This window comes from Felis catus, chromosome D2, assembly GCF_018350175.1.
Source record: "Felis catus isolate Fca126 chromosome D2, F.catus_Fca126_mat1.0, whole genome shotgun sequence".
NCBI lineage: Eukaryota > Metazoa > Chordata > Mammalia > Carnivora > Felidae > Felis > Felis catus.
In genome coordinates, this window is record NC_058378.1 from 46470929 (window position 1) to 46498438 (window position 27510).

The following is a 27510-nucleotide window of genomic DNA, read 5'->3' on the forward strand; positions in this document are numbered from 1 at the left end:
AGACCCAGAATCTGAAGCAGGCTCCAGGCGCTGAGCTGTCAGCACAGAGCCCGATGCAGGGCTCGAACCCACGAACTGTGAGATCGTGACCTGAGCTGAAGCCAGACGCTTAGCAACTGACTCACCCAGGCGCCCCCAAATCCCCTTCCTGACAATTCCAAAATCTCTGCCGTGGCTGAGTCTGATTCTGATACTTGGCTAGAGCTGCCTGGGGCTGGGTATTTACTTTCTCTAGGTCGGTTAGGCTCTGATAACACCCCATCGGGTTGGGCTCTGATTAACTAGTTTCTTCTGAGGTCAGGCCTTGTAAGAACAGAGCACTCTCCTGGGGCACCTGGGTGGGCTCAGTGGGTTGAGTGTCTGACTCTTGGTTTCGGGTCAGGTTATGATCTCACAGTTTGTGAGTTCGAGCCCCATATTGGACCCTGCACTGATGGCACGGAGCCTGCTTGGGATTCTCTCTCTCTTTCCCTCTCTCTCGGTTCCTCCCCCACTTGTGTTCTCTCTCAAAATAAACAAATAAACTTTAAAAAAACAAAAAGAACAGAGCACTCTGGTGTATCGCAAAAATGGTTCCTTTTCCTCTCCTCCCGCTGACATTTACTGTGGGAACCTGGTCAAACTCTTGGTGGTAAATCTCAAGATACTGTGGGACTCTCCTAATGACTGGGTTTCCCCTGGAGCTCTTAACTCTCAGTTATCCACACCGAACCTCCAGCAATTCATCAGTTACACTGCAGGTTTTGCTTCGCTGGCCCTGGTTCCCGGGGCGGCTTCCTATTACATGTGAATCCCTGCTGTAGCAAGTGGTGACTCCCTGTGCTTGCCTGTCTGTCCCCAATCTTGGAGGTAGTGGTTTGCCCTGTGTCCTCCCTTCTCTTATGGATCCTAGAAGCGTTGCTGATTTTTCAATGTTTAGCTGGTACCTGGTCTTAGGACAGAGTGGTGACTTCCAAGCTCCTTACGTATGCAACCATCTAATACTTATTTATTTATTATTTATTTATTTATTTATTTAGTTTATCTCTTTAGGCTTTTTTTTTCTTACTTTTTAAGCATGCTTTGTAATTTTTGGTTGGAAGCCATACCTAATGTATTGAGCAACAGAAACTGAAGTAAATAGATCTTATTTGAGGTTTTATGTTAACTTGGCTGGGCGCTGTGCTGTGATTAACGTTTATCATATCTTTAGGTGCCAGAGGCTTCCGTTTTTCTAGCTTCCTTATTTTCTTTTCTCCTCTGCTGTCTTTAGGTTTCCCTAAGAACTCCTTCCTAAATAGATCCTGTGTCTTACGGCTCTTTCAGTTGCGACACGTGGCTACACTTGAGCCCTGCTGATGTGTTGGGAAGGTGTGAGGAGGAGAAGCATTTTATAATCTTGTCTAATCATCAGTCTTTTTGTGGGCCTGAGTCCCTGGGCTATGACCCTCAGAACTATTAAATAGGCCACTCTTGGGGCGCCTGGGTGGCGCAGTCGGTTAAGCGTCCGACTTCAGCCAGGTCACGATCTCGCGGTCTGTGAGTTCGAGCCCCGCGTCAGGCTCTGGGCTGATGGCTCAGAGCCTGGAGCCTGTTTCCAATTCTGTGTCTCCCTCTCTCTCTGCCCCTCCCCCGTTCATGCTCTGTCTCTCTCTGTCCCAAAAAAAATAAATAAACGTTGAAAAAAAAATTTTAAATAGGCCACTCTTCCCCTCACCCCCGGTGAGAGGGAAGTCTAGAAGAAGCTGGAGTTGGCAAACGGACTTCTAGAGGAAGTTGGAGTTGGAAGGACTAGTTGGAGTCCTTCCACTAGGCCACTGTGGCTCTGGTGAGATGTTTTACTTGGAGGGCAGGACTTTCTTATGGGCAACATTCTGGTCATATTGCCAAGTGGTTACTTTTCCCTTTCCCCTGTCCAAAACATACAGGAATTTTTCTTGATTCTTCATCTTGAGACTCTGGTGCAGTTCCTGGAGGCAAAACCCATGAAAGTGTTCTCCTCTCCCCCGCCCTGCTAATTCTGGGCTTCCAGGAGTTTCTCACTCTCAAGCGAATCCACACTCAGCCTCCAGAAGTTAGTCAAATTTAGCATTTAAGTGTTCATACCAGATTATGATTCTAGTGGCTTCTGCGTCAGGTAGACTGATCTTGGCTGTTATTTTATGAATTGCCTACGTCTTTAGATTTGAGGTGGTGGTTTGCCCTGTGACTTGAATTTTCTGACGGGTCTAAGACAAATCATTGATTATAAGTTCATTTATAGTCTTCCTTGTTGTATGGGTGGAAGTGACAATTTCTACGCTCTTCCCATGTCAAACTTCATAGCTGCTGCAGAATGACTATTCTTTTTCACAAACAACTCCTACTGTACCTCCTACCTTCCTGTCTCTAGAAGATCCTGATTCACCTCCCAGAGGCCCTTGGTCCACATGGAAGACTTCGAAGAGCAGCTTCCTCTAGATCCCTCCATTAGCTTATAACAAGTGATGAATGAGCTCTAGGAAGTGGGCATTTTTATCGGTGTTGTTACCAGCTGTATCCCCAGTGCCTAGAACAGTGCCTGGCACGATTGAGTGCTGAATGGCCAAATGAACTACCAACCCTTCATTAGAGATCCCGTGAGTGAACTTCCCAGACTTGTCACCTTTAATGGCCCCAGCGAGCTTTCATCTCTATGACAGTCTGACTTTCTCTGGGATCCTCAGTTGACTGGTATTGGATTTGCATTCCCTGAATGCTGGAGAAATAAAATGGGGGTGCCTGACTCCAAGTATGGGGTCCTTGTGTCCCTACACAGAGTCTCCATCAGGCACAAGCTGATCATTCTGCTTTCTTTTCAAAAAATTACCAAAGGCAACAGCTCAGAGCCAGAGATTAACAACAGAATCCAATGGTTTGTCTGGACAGGGATTCTTATTCTTTCAGGAATTACCATGTGCCCTTCTTTGAAATCTGTTATGTATGTATGTATGTATGTATGTATGTATGTATTTATTTATTTAAGTATTTATTTATTTTATTAGGTGTGTAATCCTTATAAAGGATCCTTATAAAAGCTCACAGTTCTGTGATATGGCCTACCATGATCTCCCTTTTATAGTGAGGAACCCAAATGAAGAGATCATATAACCTGAATAAGCTTGCAGAGTAAGTGGTGGACCTAGGATCTACATCTATGCTTGGCTTTCTCTAAGGACTAGCCTTATCTTTTCCAAATTGGGAAAATGATGTCAGCAGCAAGGTGGGAGGGTTGATTTTCCCTGTGTACTGGTAAGTTAGCCGGAACTGGATCATGACATGGGGCTAAAAGGAGGAGGGAGCAGAGATCTGGGTAGAGGAGGAAAGACCATTTGTTAACTGAACACTGGGCAAAGCTGGTTTCAGGATGCCCTGACTGTGAGATGGCATTTAGGGCAGCTCTCTGAAAGTCAAAGCCATGGGAAAGTCAAAGCCATGTTCATCTTCCCCTTCCTCCCGGGTCACCAGGATGCAGCTTTCTCCTATCCTTGCATCTAGGGTCTATCTGGCAAGCAGTACAGCCAGCCACCTAACATGTTGAGAGAAGCCAGTTTGCACCACTAACCCAGTGCAGAGAGCTGGATGGGCACATTCCAAATTCAGGCAGGGGATTTGATGGCTGTGGCCAAGGGTGTGGTCAATGTCCCTAAAGGTAGAGGTGCAGCTATCAATGAACACTAGAGACGGGTCAACTCAGGTCTGGGTTGAGTCCAGCCTCTGCCATTCACTGGCTGTGTGCCTTTGGAAGTCAAGGAACTTCCTGAGCCTTAGCTTCCTTAACTGGCCAAGAGGGGGCGCTGCTCTGCCTCCACAAAGCTGGGCAGCATTAAAGGAGACTGGAGGGGAGGAGGAGCGGCAGAGCGCAGAAAGGCCGAGAGCCCTCTCTGCGGTTTGCTAGTTTGCAATCATTCTCAGGGTCAGATCACTTCTCCCAGATGTGCAGAAACAGAAATCATCTGAAGAAAATGGCTCCCTAAGGAAAGCCTCTGACTCAGCCCCTACTTGGTTCTGCTGCTGGGGGTGGGTAAGTGTGGGCTTCCGCTTGGCTCCCCAGCAGGCAGTGTGTCTGGCAAAGCTTCTGTCTAGACGTTCGCCAGGGGTTTTGCCCAGCCTCTCTCTCCAGCCTCCTTGTTCCTGGGGCACAGGGGCCTCAGGGGTGCCAGCTTGCAGCCCAGGACAACAAGAGGGCTCTTTCCTGATGTTATGGGATAAACTGTATCCACCCTCCCCACCCCAAGTTCATATACTGAATTCCTAACCCCTAGCACCTCAGAATGTGACTGTATTTGGCGATAGGGTCTTTAAGGAGGGGTTTAAGTTGAAATGAAGTCATTAGATTGGGTTCTAATCCAACATAACTGTTTAGAAGAAATTAGGACAGAGACAGACATCTGCAAGCTAAGGAGAGAGGCCTCAGAAGGAACTAACTTCGCCAACACCTTGATCTTGGATTTCTAGTGTACATAATGATGAGAAAATAAGTTTCTGTCGTTTAAGCCACTCAGCCTGTGGTGCTTTGTTATGGCAGCTAGAGAAAACTAACATACCTGCCTTTCCTCCTGACTGTGAGTGAGTGTGAGGGGTGAGGAGCAAGGAGAGACAGGTGCAGAGATGGACTGGCTGCCCAACCAAGGCCACAAGGCAGCTGTAACAATTATAAATATATACACGCGTGAGAGAGCCTCAAAATACATGAGGCAAACACTGACGGCAGACAGTTGAATAACAAGAGCTGGAGATTTCCATATCCCAGTCTCAATAACTGAGAGAACAACTAGACACGACATCAGCAATGAGACTGAAGGCTGGAATGACATGATCGACCCATGTGACCTCATTGCCATGTATAGGACACCCTTTACAATGGGTGCGGAATGTACGTTATTTTCAAGTAACATGGAACTTTCTTCAGGACAGGCCATTACACTAGGCCATCAAACAATAAATCGAATAATGTACATCCACACAATCAGAGTATCGTTCAGCTAAGAAGGAACAAACCACTGATACACACAAGAACGTGAATGAACCTCAAAAACCTCATGCTAAGTGAAGGAATCCTCATGCAGAAGACCACATAATATAGAATTCCATTTCCATAAAGTGTCTCAAAAAGGCAAATTTATAAAGACAAAAGGCAGAGCAATGGTTCCCTTGGGCTGGGGCAGGAGTAAGGATTATTTGCAAATGTGCCCAAGGGAACTTTTTTGGGTGATAAAGATGTCCCAAAATTCGGTCATGGTGATGATTGTACAACTCTACAAATATACTAAAAATCATTGAATTGTATACTTAGAATGGGTGAATTTTATCCTATGCAACCTACCCCTCCATAACGCTGTTAAATGCACAAACATATGAGATAGTAACAAATGATGTGAAGAAAAATAATGCAGGTAAGAAGGAGAGGAATGTCGGGGTGGGTGGCAAATAGTGCGGTCATTACTGCCATTAGCCAAATACTGCCCATTCGCCCTTCTAGGTACGTCGTAGTACTATATTTCCTGGGACTCTTTATGGGTAGTTGGACAATGAGTTGACAATGAGTGTGGCATGCAGGACTTCCAGACCAAGGATTTTATTGCTGGCCTGAGACTTTTCTAGAGCTCAGTCGCTCCCTTTACCCCCTGGCCTGGCCACCTGCACCACGTGAGATCATTGTCTCATCAGCCTGGATCTTTGAGTCACTGTGATGGTCAGGCGACCCATGACTCAGTTACTGAATATGCTATCCTATCGGGACACAGACAGGTGGTCAGTTGAAGCCTTGAAAGAAGATGGCATTTGGGTCAAAGTCTGAAGGAGGTCAGTGTGTGAGTCACGTGGATGTCTGGGGGGAGGGGCACTTCAGAGAGAGGGCAGAGCACATGCAAAAACCTGGCACATCTGAGGAATAGCAAGGAAGCCAGTATTGCTGGTTCCTAGCAAGTGGGGGACATGGGAGATGAAGTGATGGGTAATGGTGAGTCAGATGGAGTGCTGACACGGGAATCCACTGGGATGAGCTCAGCGAGTGACACTCATCAGATTTAGGCTTTAAGAGCCCCATTCCAGCTGCAGTATTAAGAAGAGACGGATGGGGGCGCCTGGGTGGCTCAGTGGGTTGAGCGTCCAACTTCGGCTCAGGTCATGATCTCACGGTCTGTAAGTTTGAGCCCCGTGTCGGGCTCTGGGCTGACAGCTCAGAGCCTGGAGCCTGCTTCGGATTCTGTGTCTCCCTCTCTCTCCGCCCCTTCCCCGCTCAACTCTGTCTCTCTCTGTCTATCAAAAACAAATAAACATTAAAAAACAAATTTTAAGAAGAGACGGATGGGCTTCCATGGTCAGGAAGACCAGTAAGGACGTCTTTGTAAGAATCTAGGTGACAGCTGACTTCATACCCTGCTGCCACATCAGTCTTCTTATAAATAATTCTTCTTCTCCTGTTTTATTGGGATATAATTGGCACCCAGCACTGTATGGGTTTAAGGTGTACAACAAAACAGTTTGATTTACATCTATTGTGAAATGATCACTGCCGTTTAGTTAACACCCACCATCTCATACAGCTACAAAAAGAGAAAGTCATTCCTTATGATGATAACTCTTAGACTCTACTCTCTTAACTTCTAAATATATCACTACAGTCATCACATTGTACATTCCAGCCCTCTTGTTTACTACCTGTTTATCTTATAACTGGAAATTTGTACGTTTTGACCACTTTCTCCCAATTACCCTTTCCCCACCGGCCCCACCTCCAGTAACCACAGATCTGATCTATTTTTCTTTGTTTTTGAAATTGCAAGTATAGTGACATATAATATTGTACATTTCAGGTGTCCTATAATTCTGATCCAAAGAGTCCTACGCTTACAACCTTTAATAGCTCCCTCTTGCCCATGAAAAAGAGTCTGACATAGTATGAAGCTATCTCTCCTCCACTGCTTCCCTCCCTATGATTTCAGTTCCCCTCTCTCTGAGTCTCCTATTCTCCCAGTGCACACTCTTGCCTCCCCATCTGGGTTCTTGTGGTTTCCTCACGTCCCCGCCATCCACAGCAGGGAGGGGAGAGGTGATGTTTCAGAGAAAGACCAAGTGAGCAAAGCCCGAGTTGGGAGGATGCTGGAGAGGGTTGTGATGGACGATGGCCAGTCTAAGCTGCTCCCTGATCTTGGTCCTGAAGGTTAGCTTGTGGGCCAAGGAGCTGGGATCCTGAAGGGACGACCAGACTCAGAGCAGCCTTCCCTTTCCTTCTGGACTCTCTGGATCAGCATGGGCAGAGGTTATCATCTTTCTGCCCACCGTGATTTGGACCCGCCATGGGGAGGAACCAGGGGGGTCAGCTAACTGGGGGAATCCAGCAGTCTGTGGGACAGAACTGGGCAGACCAGTGGGCAGCAGTGTGGGAAGCTGGGGAGCAAAGAGGCTGCAGGTGGTGAGAACGGGCAGGGTCATGCCACAGGAAACATTTACAAGTGGCGGAGCCGAGGGCGGTACTTATGGCTGGGTGACAGGTCTCCCCAAGTGGGAGACCAACGTACTGGCTGGCCTCTGGTTTCCTGGTATATGGCAGGTCCTTGACCTGACAAAACTCTGGGCAGAGTGAAGAAATGTACAGCAACACAACTTTACCCCGAAGGATCTTCCATTTGCCCCCCAGTCTCCCAATTTAATTTCAGTTAAAAGCAAGCTCCCGCTCCCAAATGGGCTCCTCCAGAATCTATGGTGAGAGAGAGAGGAGAGAGAAGGGGGAGAGTCAGAGAGAGAGACAGAGAGACAGAGAGAGACAGAAAGAGAAACAGAAAGGGAGAGAGACAGAAGGGTGGACCCAGAGAGACCAAGGATGAGAAGAAACTGCTTCCTCTGTACTGCCCAACTTTCCTCTTTTTCAGAAGCCTTCTACGGAACGGCATGGCTGGCCCGTTTTTTACAAAGCTGCCGAGCTGTTGGTGGCCACATAATGATTTTAAAATTAAGTCTAAAGGAATGAAGTACTGATATGTGTTCCCATGTGATCCATCTCAAAAACATCACTCTAGACACAAAAGGACACATGTTCTCTGATTGCATTTATATGAAATATCCAGAATTGGGAAGTCCTAGAGATAGAGAGCGGATCAATGGTTGCCAGGGCTGGGGGAGGTGGGGAGCCTCTGCTTAGCCGGTATGGGGTTTTCTTTTTGGGTGGCGAAAATGCTTTGGAACTGGAGAGAGGTGAAAGCTGCACAATGCTGTGAATGTGTGAATCACCACTGAATTAACTGTTCGGTTTAAAATGGTTAATTTTGTTGTGTGAATTTCACTGCCACTAAAAATTTAGTTCCATCAGCTTCTTTAAATTCAGGTATCTCATGCAATATCTCATTTTTCCCCCCAAAGAATTATCATCTCTACTCTGAAGCTGGGGGGTGCGTATCTGCTATGCTGTGAAAATCTGGTGGCCAGAACCTTCCACAAAAGCAAGTGACTTTTCCTTTCTAATCAGATGATGCTATAAACCCAGCTGAGAGGAAAATACTTGGAGATTTTACAGCCCCCTAATGCGTTAGAACCAAACAGAACGAAGGGCTAATTTCAGCTGTTTCCCACCCCTATTGTAGAAAGGGAGACAGACGCAGGATGTTAAACATTATGAGAAGTGTCCCCTAGCACGCGTCCAGCCCAGAGTCAGATCCAGGCGACCTGGCTTTGTGACCACAGAGCTTGACTCCTCATCCCTACAAATATCCACTCAGACCCCTGCAAGGGCTGCTGTGTACGGTCTGAGGCCTCCCAAGCTTCGGTCTGGTGGTTCCTTGGCCCTGGCTGCTTATGAGTTTCACCTGGGAATTAAAAAATATGCTGATGTCTGGAACCCACTCCAGACCAGTCTCCGAGTATTTACAAATACCTGTGGATTTTTAAAAGCTCCTTCATGAGTCTAACGTACAGCAAGGTTGAAGACCACTGTCTGCATTTCTGCCTCTAGTATCTGGGATTTCAAGCATCATCTGATGAAGGTGTCCAGGTCCAGGGAACATGGAATACCATTGCACAGCGACCCAACCAGCACCCGTGTGATCCCCCCAAGAAGCATCTGCACGACCACCCACACAGCACCTGCATGTGACCCCTCCCCGAGGGTTGTTTCACTTGGCCTAAGTCACCTCCTGCCACTTTAATGGGGGCTACTGAACCATCTCATCGTTTCTGAATTAACTGCTTGGCTGGACTGCTTCCAAGCAGGATGCACAGCTTTCCCTGTGAAGGACCTGCCTCTTGCCCCCTCCGTCTTTGGGCACCGTGGTCCTTACAGACTCTGAATGTCATCAGAGCTTTGAGTCACTGGAGTCAAATCCCTGCAACAATCATGGTCATGTTGAAGGCTCTGCGTTTCAGGCAGACACAGAACAGGTCCCAAGTTCAGGGGTGAGGGCTGTGCCATCAGCCGGTGTCCGACCCTCGACCACAGATGCTCCTAGATACTTGCAGCCCACGAGGCCAAGACAGCTCCTCGAGTGACCCCATCTCTCAGCCTCAAGTGACCCCTATCTCTCAAACATGAAGCCCAGAGCAAAGGTAATCATACTCCACATAGAATAGAATAAAATTCTTACCGAAATATCTGGCTGCAAATGTTCTTTTGCTGGAAGCTGTCGGCAGCATAATGAAGCTGGCAGTCTATGTGCAAATTTCTTGTATATCCTTTTTATAAAGAACCAACCACATCCTCAAGCAGACAAGCTAATTCCTGTTTTCCAGTAACAGGAGATCAGCATCTATAGAAAAGAAATATATTTAGAATGCCCTTTATCTGGTGTTTTCTTGGATTTCAAACAAGAACCCTTGCTGTGAGGAATTAGTCCCTTAAATACGAGTGTACCCAGGGACCTTGGAATGGCCTTGGGCAAGTCACGGGACCTTGTGGGTGTTAGTTCCTCAAGTCTGTAAAATGGGAACAATAACGACAACTACCCCTCAGGGCAAGCGGAGCATCAACAAGATGATGGCAGTAAAATAGCAAAGCCCTTCACACGTCAGATGCTTTGCTCCATCTTTTCCATCAGCTGACCTGGATTCAAAAGGAGCTGTGTTTTTTCACGCAGCCCAGAAAATGCTACAAACAGCAACCTGCAGGTACGCAGTGTGGCTCTCATCTGGTGCGCACCACAGTCCTGTTCGTGGGGAGACTGAGGACGTGGTCCTCGTGCCCAGTCGGAGAGACAAACCCCCAAAGCACCCAGTGGCAGATCCTCAGCTCTGTGCTTCTGTTCAGTTTTTGTTCGGCAGCATCACTGCACGGTTTACGTTTGTGGAAAATCGAAAAGAAAATCCCAGTGACAAAACAGCCAAGTGGCATTCAGGCAGCCATCGACATCACTGACGCAGTGGTCTTGGCCATCTCAGGGAAAGGCAGTTCCAAGGGGCGTTGTGATCCCATTTAAATACCTACGGAGTTTATTCTTCATATTTATGAGGGTTGCTGGAGGGGTTGTGGGAGGGGGAATGGGCTAAATGGGTAAGGGGCACTAAGGAGTCTACTCCTGAAATCATTACTGCACTATATGCCAACTAATTTGGATGCCAATTTTAAAAAATAAAAAAATAAAATGAAATACATATGGAGTTTACAGGGGCGAGGAGCAACCCCTAGAAGGACAGCTACCAGAATGTTCTTCCTAATCCCCTTCCTGTCTCCTTTGCTCTCCTGCCTCTGCAGGGTTGCGCTTGTATCGTGTTTGTGATCACAGAACCAATCCCTGTCATGCAGATAAAACAAGCGTGGCCCGCATTCATTGTGGGCAGATCCCTTCCACCCGCAGGATGCCGGAAAGCAGGGAGTCGGGCCATCACGGACACAGGAGGTGGAGGCAGGGCTGTGGGCTGCCAGATAGCACTGTCAGTAGGCTGCATCGGGACAGTGCCATCATGCTCCAGTCGTGGCCATCTGCGGGTAGTTCCAGCTGCTGTCATTCTCTAAGGGGAGCATAGGGACCGTACAGAGGAATTGCCAAGTGGTGGGGAGGGACCGGGAGCAGCTGGCAGCCATGAAGCCACACTGCTTGAAGAGAGAAGCAAAGCCCCAAACCCGAGGCTGGGGTGGAGCCCAGCCAAGGAGCTACAGGAGCAGAGTGGCAAGCAGAGAACTCTGGAGCTGGGACCCACCCCGAGACCCTCAGGGACCCAGAGTGACATTTCTTTGTGTTCTCTTAGCACACAGGACTGGGAGGGTGACAGAGGGGAATGAAGAGTGACAGGAAGAAGCCCTTTGCATGACCTGGTGTAATAGGGGCTTTAGAATTAAAAACCCTGGGTCTGTGTCCAGGTTTTTTCTTTTTCTAGTAGTATGAATTTGGACATGCTACTAAAATAGGGTTACCAGATTTAGCAAATAAAAATACAGAATGCCCAGTTATATTTTTAGTGTAAGTAGGTTCCAAAAATTGCATGGGACATAATATCTACTTTTATAGTATTAAAGGTATTCATTGTTGGTCTGAAATTCAGATTTAATGGAGTGTCCCATATTTTATCTGGCAACCTTATATTTATACCTTCTGAGTATCCATTATTATCTTTGGTCAAAAGAAAATAATCAAGTAAGAAACTTGCAGTCGTTGGAAACAAAAACAACAATTAAAATTGGCTTAAAACATAAGGGCAGATTTATTGGCTCCTTTAGTGGGAAAGACCTTATAACATGGACTTCAGGCCTGGTTGGATCCAGCAGCTTGATAATGTCAACCAAGTCTGGTTCCCTCCCACCCTCAAGTTCCCCTGTTTGTTTCCTGGGGTATCTGTTTCATCCACACCAATTAGGAAACACCAAAGTTTCCTAATTATTAAAAATGCTGGATACCAGCTTTAGGAGCTAATATTTTCTCCTTCGGGTCTAACAGGAAGAGAGAACATACCTTTTGGTGTCTCTCTTTGAAATGCTGGGAAGCTTCCCTTCCCTGCTTTCCCAAACATCTCTTGCCTCATGGCCTTGACTGGGCAATCAAATTCATCCTTGAATTAGTCCCGATGGCTGGGGAATGAGATGTACATATTGGCTAAACCAACCTGGTCTCATCCCAGGAGCTGGGTGGACTTGGCTTTCACAAGGTACCTGGGCTGGTATAGGAAAGGGACAGATGCTAGAATACATGCCAGGGCACTGTGACCAATGTGGGGAGAGGGGCTCCAAATACAGTGACTACTGCAGATTGCTGTAGGGATAGAATAGATGAGACTGACCTCATGTATGTGTGTGTGTGTGTGTGTGTGTGTGTGTGTGTGTGTGTGGTGGGGGGGCGGAGAAAGAGAGAGAGGGTGAGTAAAATGTTAGTTCTTCCCCTTGAACATGCTGATCACCCTTACTTTCTTTCTTGGCCCCTACCTTTCTCCTGGCCAGATGTAGGACCCAATCTCAGCTCTGCTATCACAGAGCAAAGAGGCCCTCCAGTGTGCTAAGCCTCTGTCCTGGCTGTGCCATGTGCCCTGGGCAGGTCTCTCCCCTCACTGGCCCCCATCTACATCAGGGGTGTGTGTGTGTGTTGGGTGGGGGGCATGATTATACCAGGAGGGCTCTGGTTAGGGGAGTGACCTTCGCAGACCTCAGCCTGCAGTGAGGATGCCAAGGTTCCAGGGCGTGGGCGATTGCTTTGGGGGAAACACGGGTGGAAGGGCAGATAAGGTGGGCCTTGCCTGCCAGCCTGGGGGAGAGGGGAAGCAATCTCAGGGGCAGAGGGGACAGGAGAACTGCTCTCCAAGTACCCAGCCTAGTCCTTTCCTTCCCCTCACCCATCATTCTTGGCAGCAGTGTTCAAGGGCAAGCCACATCCCAGGTAAGCTCAGTACAGCTGGGGCACTGCCCCCACCCCACCCCCTTGCTGAGCAGCACAGCACAAGGCAGTCCAGGGGAGCCGGGGGATGACTCAGCCAGGAACAGTTTGGTTGGTTCCGGCCACACGGCCAACCGGCTCATTGTGGGAGAAGGTGCTGGGAGCACCGGGTCCTCCTGGACTCAGGCCAGGATGCCCTGCATGGGGCATGCCCCAACCGGCAAACGTTATTAATAATGACAACCGACACTCAGTAGGCGCCCACTGTGGAGCAGATACATGAACCTGACAGTACGCCGAGGTGGACTTGTGAGTCACCCCATCACAATTGAACGTGGTGGAGATGGGACATTCAGACCCACGGCTCTCGGGCCCTCACTGCTCCCCCATCCTCTAGGGCGGCCGAATGGCCCCGCTGTCCTGCACTGGCCTGGGCACACGTTCACCTTGTGGCCCCTCGCTCATCCCCGGCAGCCTGGGGCTGTGCCTGCATGTGAGCCGTGAGAACGAGCACCCACCACCCGGCGGGCATCCGGGCCCAGGCAGGCAGACGTCCAGGAAAGCTGCCTGGGTGCTGCCGGCTGGGGTCTGCTCACCTGGGACCCGGGCCGGACACCTCCGTCTCCGCCGCCCTGGCGCCTGCTTGGGATCCTTCCTCTGGCACCGCCTGGAGGGAGCGCTCGGGCTCCCTGCCCCCGCTGCTCACCCTGTGGCCATGGCCGTGGCCTTGGCCCTGCCCCCGGCCCCCCCCATGTGACGAGCGGGCAGGGGAGGCGGGCAGGACCAGGAAGAAGCTGTCCCGGCCCAACATCATCAGTCAGATGCAGGCTCCCTGGCTCCTTGGTGCCTCTGGGGACGCTGCGTTGCTGGCGGTCCTTGGCCTGGTAAGAGCCTGCGGCTGCCCCGCCTGAGGAAGTCTTGCCCCGCCAGGCTCACCTCTGCCAGGAGGGGCTGCGGCAGGCCGGCCCAGGAGTGCACGCCCGCCAGGAGTTCGACTTGGTGCAGCGCGCCCCCTGGCGGGCACCAGCAGGTACAGCCTCACACTCCTGGGGCCTATGGCCTCACTCGCGGGGGAAGGGGGGAGCCTCTCAGTGGCTCCCCTCACCTTCTCTGGGGTCACATGTAGGTCGGGTGTGGTAGGGTGTGTAGATTTCCTGGGGATTTCGACACGGAGTCTTCCCGAATTCTGCACAGCTGGCCAGTCTTGTGTCTTCAGTATGGGCAGGAAGGTGGGGCTGTGGGGCTGGAGGTCATTAGCAGGGTAGGAGCCCTCAGGTTGTGGGAGAGGGTAAGGAGGGGGTGGGGGGGATGGGGGTGGGGGAATCTGAGCCACTTTCCAAGAAACCAGCATGGCTTAAATCTCCCTACATCGTGCATTGGGAAACTGAGGTCGGAAAGGTTCAGTGAATTTTCTAAGGGGACAGATTACAAATGGCATTGCTGAGATTTGAAACCAAGGCCAGCTGATTAAACATCTTTTGAAAGCCAAGGCCAAGAGGAGAAATAGGAAGGTAGCCTTTAGTGACCTGGCCTCCCAGTGGGGCTCTGGTGGGCAGTTCCTTTCTCTGAGGCTGGGCCGGCATCCCCCTCCCCTGGACTCAGTGTGGCCCTTTGCTCTTGGTCTCCCTGACCAAAGCAGGGTGGCTGGCCATCGACTGGTAGCCTTCGAAAGTCTGATCTGACATCTGGGCAGAGCTGGGGCTGGGGTGAGAGTCTCTGTCAGTCCAGTGTCAGGGAAGTGGTGATGGCAGAAGCAGGCCCATCCTCTACCCTAAAAACACTGCCCTTGGAGGCCCCTGGGAGTGGGGCAGGGTGGGCAGTGGTGGGGAGTGGTTGCTGGCAGAGGCGAGGAGGCACACACCCTGTTGCAAGGCCAGAGCTCAGGGCTCGTGAGAAGCGAGGTGTAGTGTGCTGTTCTTAGAGCCTGCCAGTCCCCACTGCTACCATGGATGCAACTGGAAAGCAGCGTTCTAGGCCTCCTTCGGGCATGCACTGCGGAAGGCTATTGCCTCCATCCAGGCTTGCTGGAGGAGGCGTGGGGGCTGCAATGGAAGGAGCGACGACACTGGAGTCGAGCAAAGGTGGCTTTGACTCCTGCCTGGACGCCTCTTAGCTGGGCCACTGGTAAGTTTCGCTGCCTCTCTGAGACCCATCCCCCATGACGGCAGTGGGGATTGAGTGAGGGCAAAGAAAGTAGCTAAGTGCTCTGGACCTGTCCTAATGGCGGTGATGCAGCTACACTTAACGGGAGACCAGGAAGCGCCTGTTACCTCCATCATCAGACGCAGCATTAGTAGGGCAGTGTTTTGTTCTCAAACTGCGTCTCCTGCCCATTTTTATAAATCCTGCACTTTAATTTACATTACATATTAAAAACGAAGCCGTTTTTATCAGGTGGGATGGTTGGTTACCGTATGATCAAACATTCCTAGGCGATCTCAGGGCCCAAGTTTCCATTTGTGCTTAAAATGGAATTGACAGCAAGAGAATGTGTGTGTCTTTAATGTTTATGTTGGGCTCTCGTGTACAGGGTCTCTGTGGGAGCCAGAAGCCGTACCATGGCTGCCTCTTGGGCCTTTTCTGGGGCCTCCCAGGGAACTGAGTGGGAACCCTCAGTCCTAGCCAGGAACCTGTCACCATCAGTGAACTGACTGGCTTCTGTGAAGTTAGAGTCCTGTGTAAGGGAAGCCCCCGGAAATCATGGTGGCCACAATGATCCTCTGGAGGCCTCTTATCAATGAGCTGTTGAACCCCAGCGGTCGCAAATTCAGCCAGAACCACACTGTAGGTCACATTATATTAAGAATTCTTAGGGGACTTTTGGCTTGTTTTTAACATAGCAAAGTTTCGTTTTCCTAGTTGTTAGAAGTTATGAACATTGGAAGGATACATATTATTTTATGTACACAAATATTTAATTTGATGATGGAATCAGAGGATTGTTTTCTCCTTCTGAAGAGGACTTCCCATTACTGAATAGAAGAAATGCCAAACTAATTTTGTGTGTGTATGTATATATATGTGTATATATATATATATATATATATATATATATATATATCTCCTGACTGTAATTGGAAATTGTGACCACACGATGGTGCTCTCAGCACACTACTTATGGTGTGTGTGTGTGTGTGTGTGTGTGTGTGTATGTGCATGTGTGTGTGTGTGTGTGTGTGTGTGTGTACATGCACTTTCCAGCAGATCACTGCCATTGCTGAGGAAGTCCTTCTGAGGAGGGGCTCTGTAGACCTCAGGGGGCTCAAAGGAATCACTTGTATAATACCCATGGGAAACACATATTTCTGGGGAATTGGATGCTGGGACAAGGGTGAGGCTAGTGAGGCAGCCAGGGTGCAAATTTGAAGGAGGCAATGAACGCCTCACTTACTTCCCAATTGTCCAGGACCTGGCCTACTGGGCTGAAATGAATGGTACAGGCCCTGGGGAATGGCTCCCTAAGGCCTTAGGGGAGAGGAAGATGCTTTGACCATGACCCTAGTCAGGTAGCGCTCACATAGCAGAGGCCTTAAGGTCCCTCATCTCTCCAGAGAGTATGGCCAAGACAGTCAGATATACATTCTCGGAGAGGATGAGAGGAATGGGCAAGGTGCTGCTCCGCCAAAGTCCCGCTCTGAGTCAGAGGCCAGTGTGAGCATGGTGACCAGCCACAGAGAGGCTGGCGGGGTGTGGAAGCCTGCTCGCCTGTCTGCAGCTCACCGGCCCCCGCCTTCCGCAGCTCCTGCCCCCCGCCACTCCCGCTGGGGTGGAAGAGGCCACAGTGGAGCAGCTGTACTCCAACAGAGGCATGGAGGTCCTTGTACCTGTGGCCGGTGGGGCTCTGCCTGGGCCTGTTCCTTGCTATCACTAGTGACACTGAGAGAGTCAATGCAGCCTTCAGCATGGCCTCTGGAAGCTGTATAGAAAGCTGAGCTGCAAAGAAGGCCTGAGTGTCAGGTGTACAGGTGGACGAAGAAATGGGCAGACATTTTGGTAAACCTAAATTATTATCGTATATAAAACAAATGAATTAAGGCAGGGGTGTGAAGAACAAGGTGGAGTGGGTATTGCATATGATGCAATATCTAATACGGAATATAATCACATGGAAGAGAAGAATGGGGGAGAATTAGAAGCTCCAGACTCCTGGGTACCTGGGGCTGTAACTCTAGATGAGCACGTCCCATAAAGATATCATGCGAGCCACACATGCAGTTAAAATTTTTCTAGTAGTTATGTTAAAAAGGGGGAGAGGAAATAGTTTAATAACATATTTTGTTTAATACAATATAGGCAAAATATTATACATTTGACCCTTGAACAAGGTGGGGGGGGGGGTTCAGGGTGCTGATGCCTCCCATAGTCAAAAATCTGCTTTCGACTCCTGCAAATGTCACTACTAATAGCCTATTGTGGATTGAAAGCCTTACTGTTAACATAAACAGTCGATCAGCACATATTGTGTGTGCTATATATCTTATATACTTTATTCTTACAATAAAGGAAGCTAGAAAAAAGAAAATGTTATTACGAAATCATAAAGAAGAGAAAATACGTTTACAATACTGTATTGTATTTATCAAGAAACCCATGTTGTTCAAAGGTCAACTGTCACTTCAACATGAGATCAACATCTTATTTTTGAAAAATTTTATACTCTTTCTGTACAAAGTCTTCCAAATCTGGTGTGTATTTTAACACTTATACTGCATCTCATTTTGGATGCTAAATTTCCATTAGAAAGTTTTGATCTATTTAGATTTCACAAAATTTAGAGTTGAAAAAGACAATTTGCTTATCCAAATTGTTCCAAACATAGGAAAAACTTGCCAACAACTGGACTGTGTATCAGTTTTAAAATTAAGGTGAACATTCATTAACATGAAAAATGTAATTGTTTATTGATCCCATTTCAAGCGTTCCGTAGTCAGAGGTGGCTGGTATCCCTGCTGTAATGAACAGCTCAGCTCTAGACTTTTCAAAGTCAAGTACACATGTTGAAATTTTAATAACAAGAATAGAAATAGAGTGTATAACTTCCAAACCAGTAGAGGGAGATAAAGACCGACAAAACAAAACAAAACAACCCAAGAAACTTAAAAAGTTCAACAGAAGGAAGAAAGGGAGGAAAAAAACTTAAAAATCATGGTAAACAGACATACAAAAGAAGGTAAAGAGTGGGTATAAACGTATCAGTGACCATAGTAAATATAAACACATTAAACTCATATATTAAAAAAATAGAGGTACTTAGGTTGGATTACAAAAAAATCAAATTATAGCTGTTTGCCAAGAGACAGACCTAAAATATAAGAACACAGAAATATTGGAAACGGATGAATTGAAAATGATACACCGGCCAAAGACTAGCTAAAAGAAAACTGCTTTTGTGATATTAGTAAAAGAGAAAATGGACTGAGGAAGAGCCTTCATGAGGATAAAGATTACTGTCAGTATAAGACAATAAAAAAAATAATTCACAGAGATACAAAAGTCTTATACTATAAATACTCAAAAAAGTGTGAAAGGAAGGGAGCGCCTGGGTGGCTCCGTCAGTTAAGCATCTGACTCTTGATTTTGGCTTGGGTCATGATCTCACAGTTCACGGGTTCAAGCCCCGCATCAGGCTCCCTGCTGTCAGATCCTCTGTCCTCCACTCTCTCTGCCCCTCTCCCTCTCATGCTCCCTCTCTCTCTCAAAAATAAATAAACATTAAAAAAAAAAAAAGATAGGCCTGAACCTGCAAACCAAACCCATGACATTTGCTTTTTCTTTTGAGGATGTAGGGCAAGAGATGTGGCTTCTGGACAGGGCTAGGCTAGCAAACAAATTCTATTTATTTATTTATTTATTTATTTTGTGTGTGAGAGAGAGAGGGTTCGAGCATGTGCAAGTGGGGAGTGGGGAGAGAGACAGAGAGAGAGAGAGAAAGAGAGAGAGAGAGCCCAAGCAGGCTCCCATGCTGTCAGTGAGGAGCCTATCACAGAGCTCACTGTGGGGCTGGGTCTCATGAACCATGAGCTCATAACCTGAGCTGAAACCGAGAGTGGAACTGACTGAGCCACCCAGGTGCCGCTAGCAAACAGATGTTTAAAGTCAAGGCCGTGGGTCCAGCTGGGCCAGCACTTTGTGTAAATCTCGAGGGACAGAGGCACTTGTTCTTTAACAGATTTTTGTTGTGTATGTTTGAGTTATTGTGGGCCCTCAAAGCATGGTGCCCGAGGCAGGGACCCCACTCCTTCCTGGACTCGTGGCCCTTTCTCTCAGTGCTCATGTAGGCACGTGGGTCCCTGTGTCTCCATGGCAATGAGCTGCCAGGGTCACACCTTCCTGTCCAGCAGAGACTGGCTGGCAGAGCTCATGGAGGCTGCCCTACTCGCCTTGATCTCCATGAGCTCTGACAGCCAGTCTCTGCCGGACAGGAAGGGCATAGCACCCGGGTGCTGGGACACAGGGAATCAGAAGCAGCAAGCTGAGCAGGCTTCTCTGAGGGCCCAGAGGGTGCCGAGTGCTGTGGTCACTCCCCACTGAGTAGAGCACAGCCTCCCTGTGGGGACACCCCCGGCTGGCTGCTCCTGGGGAAACAGCTGCAGCTGCACTTCTTCCAGGGCCCAGTGTCACTCTGAACAGAAACAGCAAGACTTCAGCTCACGCTGCTCCAGACCAGCTGAAGGTGGTGTTACTTCCCCCCTACGTTTTCCTATTTCTATTCATCAAGTATCAGATGCTCCAAAGATGGCCTTCCAGATTCCCCTCGCCTGGTATGCACATCCCTTCTCCCATCAAGAGGTGGACGTGATGCTGTGGCAGATTTGCAAGTAGCCCCTGAGAAGTCTGTCGGCATCACTTTCGCTCTCAGGAAGTCAGCCGCCATGTTGTTGCAGGCTTGTGCCAGCCTAGTGAGTGATGAGAGGCCATGTGGGAAAGAGAAGCCACCAGGACCACCGAGGTATCAGCCATGTGAGTCGGATCCCTTGGACCTTCCAGCCCCTCCAGACCCCAGGTGGATACAGCTGGCGGCTCCCAGCCCACACTACGAGGCACAGAGAACCATCCAGCTGAGCCCCGTCGGCTTCCAGTCCCACAGAATCATGAGAAGCAACAAATAGTTGCTATTTGAAACCATTATATTTTGTTATGCAGCAGTAAATCTCTGAAACGCTCTCCAATAAAACTTGGAAAAATCTGATGGTCAAATGTTTGAGCACCTACTATTTGCCAGGTTCTGTGCTTGGGGCTGGGGCCACAGAAGTGAGCGAGAGACTCCCTGACTCAAGAGCTCACAGATCAGAGAAGCAAGGAGACAGCTATAGCCGAGTGGTGTGCAGAATGGATGAGCAGTAGGGAGAGCATAGGGAGGAGAGAGAATCCTATAGCAGACAGGCAGGAATGAGGACAAGGCACCTCACCTGGTGGCTCCATCCAGCCATAGCTGCTAGGGGAAGTCGGTGATATTCCCCTCCAGGATTTTAGGTGGATGGGTTTTGCCACAGATGCAGTAACAATGCTGGTTGTGGATGATGTCAATGACTCACTGTGCACCAGGTGCCATGGATCCTCTCCTTGTTTTCCTCACAACTGCCCACGAAGAGGGGTATTGCTACGGCCCTATTGTATGGATGAGAAAGCTGAGGCCTCAGGAGGGAAGTGACTTGCCCAGGGTCAGGAAGCTAATGAGGGACAGAAGCAGGACTCCAACTGAGGCTTTTGGATCCAGAGCAGAGGCTCACAGCCGTGATGCTGCTCATTGGCCTTTTAACTTAACATTTTAAATCAAGCACTTCCTCATGGCATTCGAATAACATCTGAAATGACATATTAATGATGGTATATAAAGTTATTTTAAAGGCCCCGCAAGCAGAACCCTTCTGTGTTTGCTTTGCTTCTGCATTTATGTTCCCACATCATTACATTATTTAAAAAAAGGATTTGAGGCAGACCTATATTTTTCTGAATATTGGGTTATTTCCTTAGGATAGATCCACAGAAGGGTACATAAAATACTATAATTTAGGGTTTTCTGCAAGAAATCTCTGGATGGGAAAGACAATCAATCCTCATGAGTGAGAGTCAAATCCACCCTCAGTCAGAGCAATCATTTGCACATTTTGTAGCTCTCCAGAAACACCGAGAGGTACTTCTGCACAGGACCTAGCTATAATCAGCTATAACGAAATTGCCCGTAAAGTTTCCCTCAAAACTTGAAGTGAACCTGTGGCTGAGGTTTGAGAATTCAAATGTGCTCCCTGCGCAGAGACCTCAGTGGGCGTGAGCCAAAAGCAGAAGTGGCCGAGCCTCCCTCTGCTTCTTCCGCTTGCGTCAGAATCAGGCCGGCCCCTGCAACGGCTCCGTGCTGGCAGCTTGCCAGGGGAGGGGGCGGTGTGAGCCACAGTTTCTGCTGGTAATTGGTGGTGGGGATGGTGGCACCTCTCGTAAGGGGCAAAGATTGCCCCTGGGCCGGCACATCGGCACAGCCATGATGTTACGGAATCTCACGACTGCCCCGTGAGCCCAGGGAGAGAGATCAGCAGTCCCTTTTTAGAAATGTGGCTGAAGGCACAGAGGAGTGGCCTGCCCTGTCAGCCCTGCTGTTTCTCAGCATTTGCTTCCCCATCTTAGGACAAGTCCCAGTGACCTGTGTGACGAGTTCTGTAGCTTCCAGGGACCATGCTGGTCCTGGAGCGTGGGAGGAGGGGGGTCTTTTTTCCATTTTCTCCTAATCTCTTACGTGATGTGATGGTAAGTTCAGCCAGACTGTGAGACAGCGGTGTTCTGGTAAATGCCTAACAACCAGCTCTCAAAAATGTGTTTGTCCTGTCTTTCTATCTGTCTATCTATCATTTCAGTTTATTACAAATTTTCCCAATATAAAGTATGTGTAGCACATGATTTACAAATAACTGCAGAGCATACGATTCTTGATTACAGAGTCCATTTAGCCAATTAATTCTTATGGGATGCTTTTATTACTTTTTGCTAAACTTTTGAGTCTGTAGCCAAACTAGAGTCTCAACTTCCTTTTAATGTTTTTAAGTTCATTTATTTATTTTGAGAGAAAGACAGAGCAAAGGAGGGGCAGAGAGAGGGGGAGAGAATCCCAAGCAGGCTCTGAGCTGTCAGCACGGAGCCCGATGCCAGACTCGATCTTATAAACCGCGAGATGGTGATCTGTGCTGAAATCAAGATTCGGACACCTAACTGACTGAGCCACCCAGGCACCCCAGAGTTTCAAGTTAACCATGATTTGACAAACAGAGTTGCCCTATGAGTCACAGTGCTTTACCCAATAATTTATGGTCATTAAGTCTGATATGTAATTTACTGCTAAACTCTTTCTCAGATTATATTCATTAAGCTGAAACCATTTTTAGCTTCTGTGCTCCATATGTCAGAACTTTCCTTAGCTGTGTAATGGCTTGAGTGACTATGTTGAATGAGATACTTGTTTGCAAACACCAGAAAAATATTTCTTCAATTTTGTGCTTTTCACAACGTAATGACTGTAATGTAATGTAATGTAATGTAATGTAATGTAATGTAATGTAATGTAATGTACATCATAGTGTAATGACTATAGACACAGCCCAATTTAAATTTAATCTGCATTATTAACAATTTCCCCACCACTTTCTATTTAAAAAAATTTTTTTAATGTTTATTTTTGAGAGAGAGAGAGAGAGAGAGAGACAGAGACAGAATGAGAGGGCACACGCACAAGTGAGGGAGGGGCAGACAGAGAGAGAGAGAGAGACACAGAATCCAAAGCAGGCTCCAGACTCTGAGCTGTCAGCACAGAGCCTGATGCGGGGCTTGAACCCACGAACCGTGAGATCATGACCTGAGCTGAAGTCGGATGCTTAATTGACTGAGCCACCTGGATGCTCCCCGCCCCCACAACTTTCTTAAATTTAATCAGTAAAATAACAAATCAAGTCCCTGTTTGTAGTATTTTTTCCAGTTTCCATGGTGTAAATTCTCCCACGGTGGCCAGTTTTAAAATACCAACCACACAGCACATTATTATACAGTGTTTCCACCACACAGATACAATAACCACAGCAGCACAAGAGCAAAGTGTAATGAAATGAGTAGATTTTGAGTATTTATTACCTTTTATTTAATATACTTTACTGAATCATTATTATTTAATGAAAAGTTTATATAATCTAACTTTAAGGTGTTAGTGACTCAGGAGTACTTTTCTACTCTCAGGGTCAATCACGTTTCTTGACTCTACCGTGAAGATTGACAAAACCGTACTATTGTCAATGCTGTTTGTTAGCTTTTGAGTTTTTAGGGCCAACCTAGCGGCAAAGCAAGTCAGAGACTTGTAGTTAGCGAACACAAAGATTTTCAACCACGATGAATAGGAAGACAATTATATAACAAGCATAAATAAGAAGAATGGAGAGGGAGAATAACTGGTCTGTTTCTTTACCTTCCATAGCAGCCAGTACTGTGTTAATTTAGTGCATAGAGGAGTGAACATGCCATGAAACTCATGAAGGCAACTGCCGGAGGGACATATAAAAATATGATGAACAAAGTTGGAAAGGCAGCGGCTAGAAGAAGAAAATAAAAATATAATATGAATCAGGAAGGCGTATGAGAGAGGAAGAAGACAATAGGGGAAGCATGCTAATTGTCTTGTTTTTCACTTCTGAATGTCTAAAGGCGCTGTCTAAAATTAATCCTAAAGTAAAAGTGTGAGCTAAAGTTGTAATGGTATAACCATGAGAAGATCTACAAGAAATCACTCTGAGCGATTATTTGGGCCAAGGTGAACTTGATCACAGGCAAAAGAGAAGCCAGCGTTTGGTTCTTAGAAGCTGAATTTGGCTTTCATGTTCAGGTATAATTTTGTAAGTGAAAAAAAAAAAAAAACCCACATCGCTATTAAAAAAGTAACTTCTGCTTCCTCAGCCTGGAAGTATATACACTTTGCAGGAATCTTTTTTTACTGTGTATTTTGCTTTCGACCACATATGCAAATACCCTGAAAGGCCCGCACTCACATTTCATCTTGAATTCCACCTCCCTTGGCTCTCCAGCTCCCTGCGGCCAGCCAGGGGAATTCTGGGGTTACACTGGGGACTGGTCACATTTCGTGCTTGTTTGCGCCACAGATATTCACAATGTGCTAAACATTGCATTTTTCCAGATGGTACATTCTTTTTTTAAAATGTCTATTTATTTGTTTTGAGAGAGAGAGATCATAGGCACGTGAGCAGTGGAAGGGCAGAGAGAGAGGGAGAGAGAGAGAACGCCCAGTAGGCTCTGTGCTGACAGCACAGAGCCCCGATCCGGAGCTCGATCTTAACGAACCGAACTGTGAGATCGTGACCTGAGCCGAAATCAAGAGTTGGACACTTAACACACTGAGCTCCCACCAGGCACCCCAACATTCTTATTATTTAATCCCTATTACCCTAAATTTATGTATAATGGAGCGGGAGGCCCAGGCAGATTAGACATCTTACTCAGAGTCCTACAGCTTAGTGGCTTAAGTTGCTGAGTTCCTGTTCTCTGCAGCAAAGGATTAAAATAGTTAAACCAATATTGGCCAGGGCATCACCCCCTTCTCCTCCCACCAACCTCGCCCAGGAAATGCCCCCAAGCAGAACTCTGTTGACAAGTGTAGGGTGCCCTACCTACACTTTACACTCTTATTCTATTTACTTCTCATTAAAACAAGATCTGTATGAAACAGCTGCATTTTCTTCATTTTCAGACGGCGGAACAGTCTCAGTGTAGTTAAATAATGTGCCTGAGATCACCGTTCCTGCCTGCTCCCTGCCACTCTCCTCCCAGCAGCCTGTGACCAGTCCTTTCCTCTGTCAGGCCTCATGCCTGCTGGGAATGGTGCTCCCGGGAGGGCGGGTGTCACGGCCCCACAGCCTCCTCCCCGAGCACAAGGGCTTTGGGTCTCCGATGGGGTCTGTGGCAACCCTGCTTCTGTTGATGTTCAAAGCTCACATTGACCTCCTGCTCTGTTTCTGCAGGGCGTGTCCGGGAGCCACGCCTGAGCGGAGGCCCATGGGGGCCACAGGCCAGCTGGCAAAGTGGTTACTGAAGCATGAAGCCGGCACCTGCAGTGCCTCTGCTGCTTCCCTGTACCCAAAGGCCACTGTCCAGAGTGGGTTGTGCAAAGGCCCTGAGGCCCCCAGGATGGCTGTGGAGGACCTGGGCTCTACCCTGTGACAAAGGATGCGGGACCCAAAGAACAGCCTTGGGACACGGAGAAAGGCGCCTCCCTTCCTTCCCATCATCTCGGTGCATCTTGGCGGGAGTTGGGAGGGAGGCTCCTCCACAGAGGCATCTAACCTTGACCAAGCTTCTGAGAACGGAAGCTAGGCCACTCTGCTCTTTCGGCTCCACTCTGCCTCTCTGCATAGTGATCCTAACCTCACTTAGCTGTTTCCAGACCCTCCAACCCCAGCCTCCCAGGCCTTTGGCTCCCTCTCCCCTCCTCCAGGGTCACACATGGCAGCATCTCGTTCAAAGCACCCGCATTCCTTTCTGTCTCTTTTGGCTCCAGGAGAGGATGTACTTAGCTGCCTTGCAGCGATCGCTGTAAGGTGACCTCTTTGGGGCATGAGCATCTGGCTGGGTCTGAGCTGTAAGGACGCAGGATCAGCCAGCCTTCCCTGCACCCATCCCACTCCAGCCTTCCATGTGGCTGCAGCCCAGACAGCCAGGTCTGCCCAGGGTGAGCCACCAGTGATAGTTCTGATTGGGGGACTGACCCATAGTGACCCACAGTGACCTAATCACAGTCCCAGATCCCATCCGGGCCACATTTGGTTGGTCCTGGTGTTCACTGATTCAAATGGAGGTGTGAGGGTTCGGGAACATCTGTCTCTGGGAGGCTGACCTCACGTGAGAGATGCTGTGGACCAGGGAAGGAGCCGGCGAGAGTCCCGCAGGTGGAATGATACAGACGGCAGGAAGCAGGGGCAAGAGGAACGGCACATCCTGCTTGCTCTGGCAAAGCCAGCCACTCACTTTCTGTACCTCCGGCCAAGAGCCTACCCAGTGAGGCATGTGGAGCAAGCGACCAGGCTCCTGCATGGTGGGGCCGAGGACACACCTCCCATCCAGACCTTACTTCACTAAGGACAAGGGAGAAAAGTCTGCCTCCAGAAACCGTGTCTCTGTTCTCTGACCCTGGCCTTCCTCCAAGAGGTCAAAGGCATGGTGGCACCACTGCCAGGGGGTGGCTGTCCTCATTCGGTATTTGCCCAGGGAATCAGTTCTGGTTCACAGCCAGGCCTCGGAGGGTGCGTAGCGAGTCCCTGGGTGCCGCTTTCCCTCCCTCACCTTCCTGGTGACGGGCCGGGAGAGCCGCGCGCAGCGCTGTCCAGACCCCCCCCTGCCCTGCCTGCCCTGGGAACGCGGCCTCACACACATTCCCACCTGACCCCTGGATGTCTCTGCCTTGCTGCCCACTGCTTCCTGGCCTGGCCCTCTCTTAGCCAGCTCCCAGTATGCCCATCCTCTCCGTGGGACGGACCGTCTTCAAGGAGCTTGATGCGCCAAGGTAAATTCTTCTCAGGACCTCCCTGCGGGCAAATTCTCTGTACCCAGTAAGGGTCCCTTGTGGCCCAGGAAAAGCAGCCCTTCCTGGATTAGGTAGAATTTTGGAAGGACCACCATTTCGACCCTCCTCCCCTGTGGCCCTGCCACACCATCACTGTGTTGCCAGCCGTGTCCAAGATTCAGTCTGGGCCTGCCGCGGTTGTTCTGGGTGCCACAGCAATACAGTGTGTGCTCCTCTCCTCCTCCGTCCCCTCCCCTTCCTTCCTCCTCACTCTCAGTCCAGAGGCTGCAGCAGCGGTTGACCTAATGTGATGACCGGAGGGCAGTCACTCCTTTGCACGATTTGGCCACGGGCACTGGTGAAATGAATGCATGCTTTACTTTTGTTTCTCCTGGTTTCCCCAGCCTGCGGGCAGCCTCTGGGACCCCACGCCCCACGGCTCAGCTCTGTCTGCTTTTGGAATCCTAGCTCTTCCCGACGGCCCCTCCTTGGGCTCTCACTCGAGGTCTGTGTCCCTGCCTCGAGCCTGCCACCTCCTTGGGACAGACCTGTGTTGTGGCCACCTCTCCAGAGCTATGTCCCCACTGGTAGCTGCCAGATGCTCTGTGAACCCTTTTATTTTTTTCTTTAGCATGTGTTTAATTTTTTTTTTTTTTTTGCATGTAAACAATGGATTCATTTGGCTTTTATTTAGTTGTGAGAAATGATCAAATTTTATTTTTTTTCTTCTATTTCTATCCACTGCTTCTCGGCTTTTTTGGCTAAGATCGAGTGTAGTATCTGTTCTTATATTTGTATCCAGTTGTCTAACGCACTTATTAGTAGTTCGTCTTTCTCCACTGATGTGAGATGACACCTTTGAGGACACTAAATTTGCACGTGTAATTGAGGCTTTTTCTGGATCTTCTGTTCCACTGTTTTCTCTATTTACCCATGAGAACATTGTTTCCATGATAGAAGATTTAGAGTATATTTTGATTTGTGGTGTACCTAGCCTTCCCTTCTTGCTTGCTTTCTTTTTCTTCTAAAAAAGTTGTATTATGGAAAATATTTGAATATACACAAATAAAATAATATAATGAACCCATGTACCCGTGGTTCAACGTCAACCTTGATCGACATTTTGCCGTTTTTGGTTCATTTATATCTTATTGCTTCCTTAATTATTTTTATAGTTTTTTCATG

At 48.4% G+C, this 27510-nt stretch overlaps 1 protein-coding gene and 1 pseudogene across 6 annotated transcripts in view; one reads left to right on the top strand and one right to left on the bottom strand.

The window, feature by feature from the left end:
• Positions 1-13657, bottom strand: part of ARHGAP22 (Rho GTPase activating protein 22) — a 176742-nt gene extending 163085 nt beyond the window's left edge. For 2 of the 6 annotated variants that reach the window (XM_045040286.1, XM_019813482.3), the window contains exons 1-2: positions 13382-13647; positions 9576-9737 (exon numbers count right to left, since the gene is read on the bottom strand). In XM_045040286.1, the coding sequence (XP_044896221.1) occupies positions 9576-9624 (49 nt within the window). In that variant the 5' untranslated portion in view covers positions 9625-9737; positions 13382-13647. Of the gene's footprint in view, positions 1-9575; positions 9738-13381 lie in introns of all 6 variants that reach the window. The other 4 variants (XM_045040284.1, XM_045040291.1, XM_045040285.1 and 1 more) reach the window with 4 other exon arrangements.
• Positions 13658-27065: 13408 nt separating this feature from the next.
• LOC111557218 lies at positions 27066-27184 on the top strand (annotated as a pseudogene).
• Positions 27185-27510: the final 326 nt, after the last annotated feature.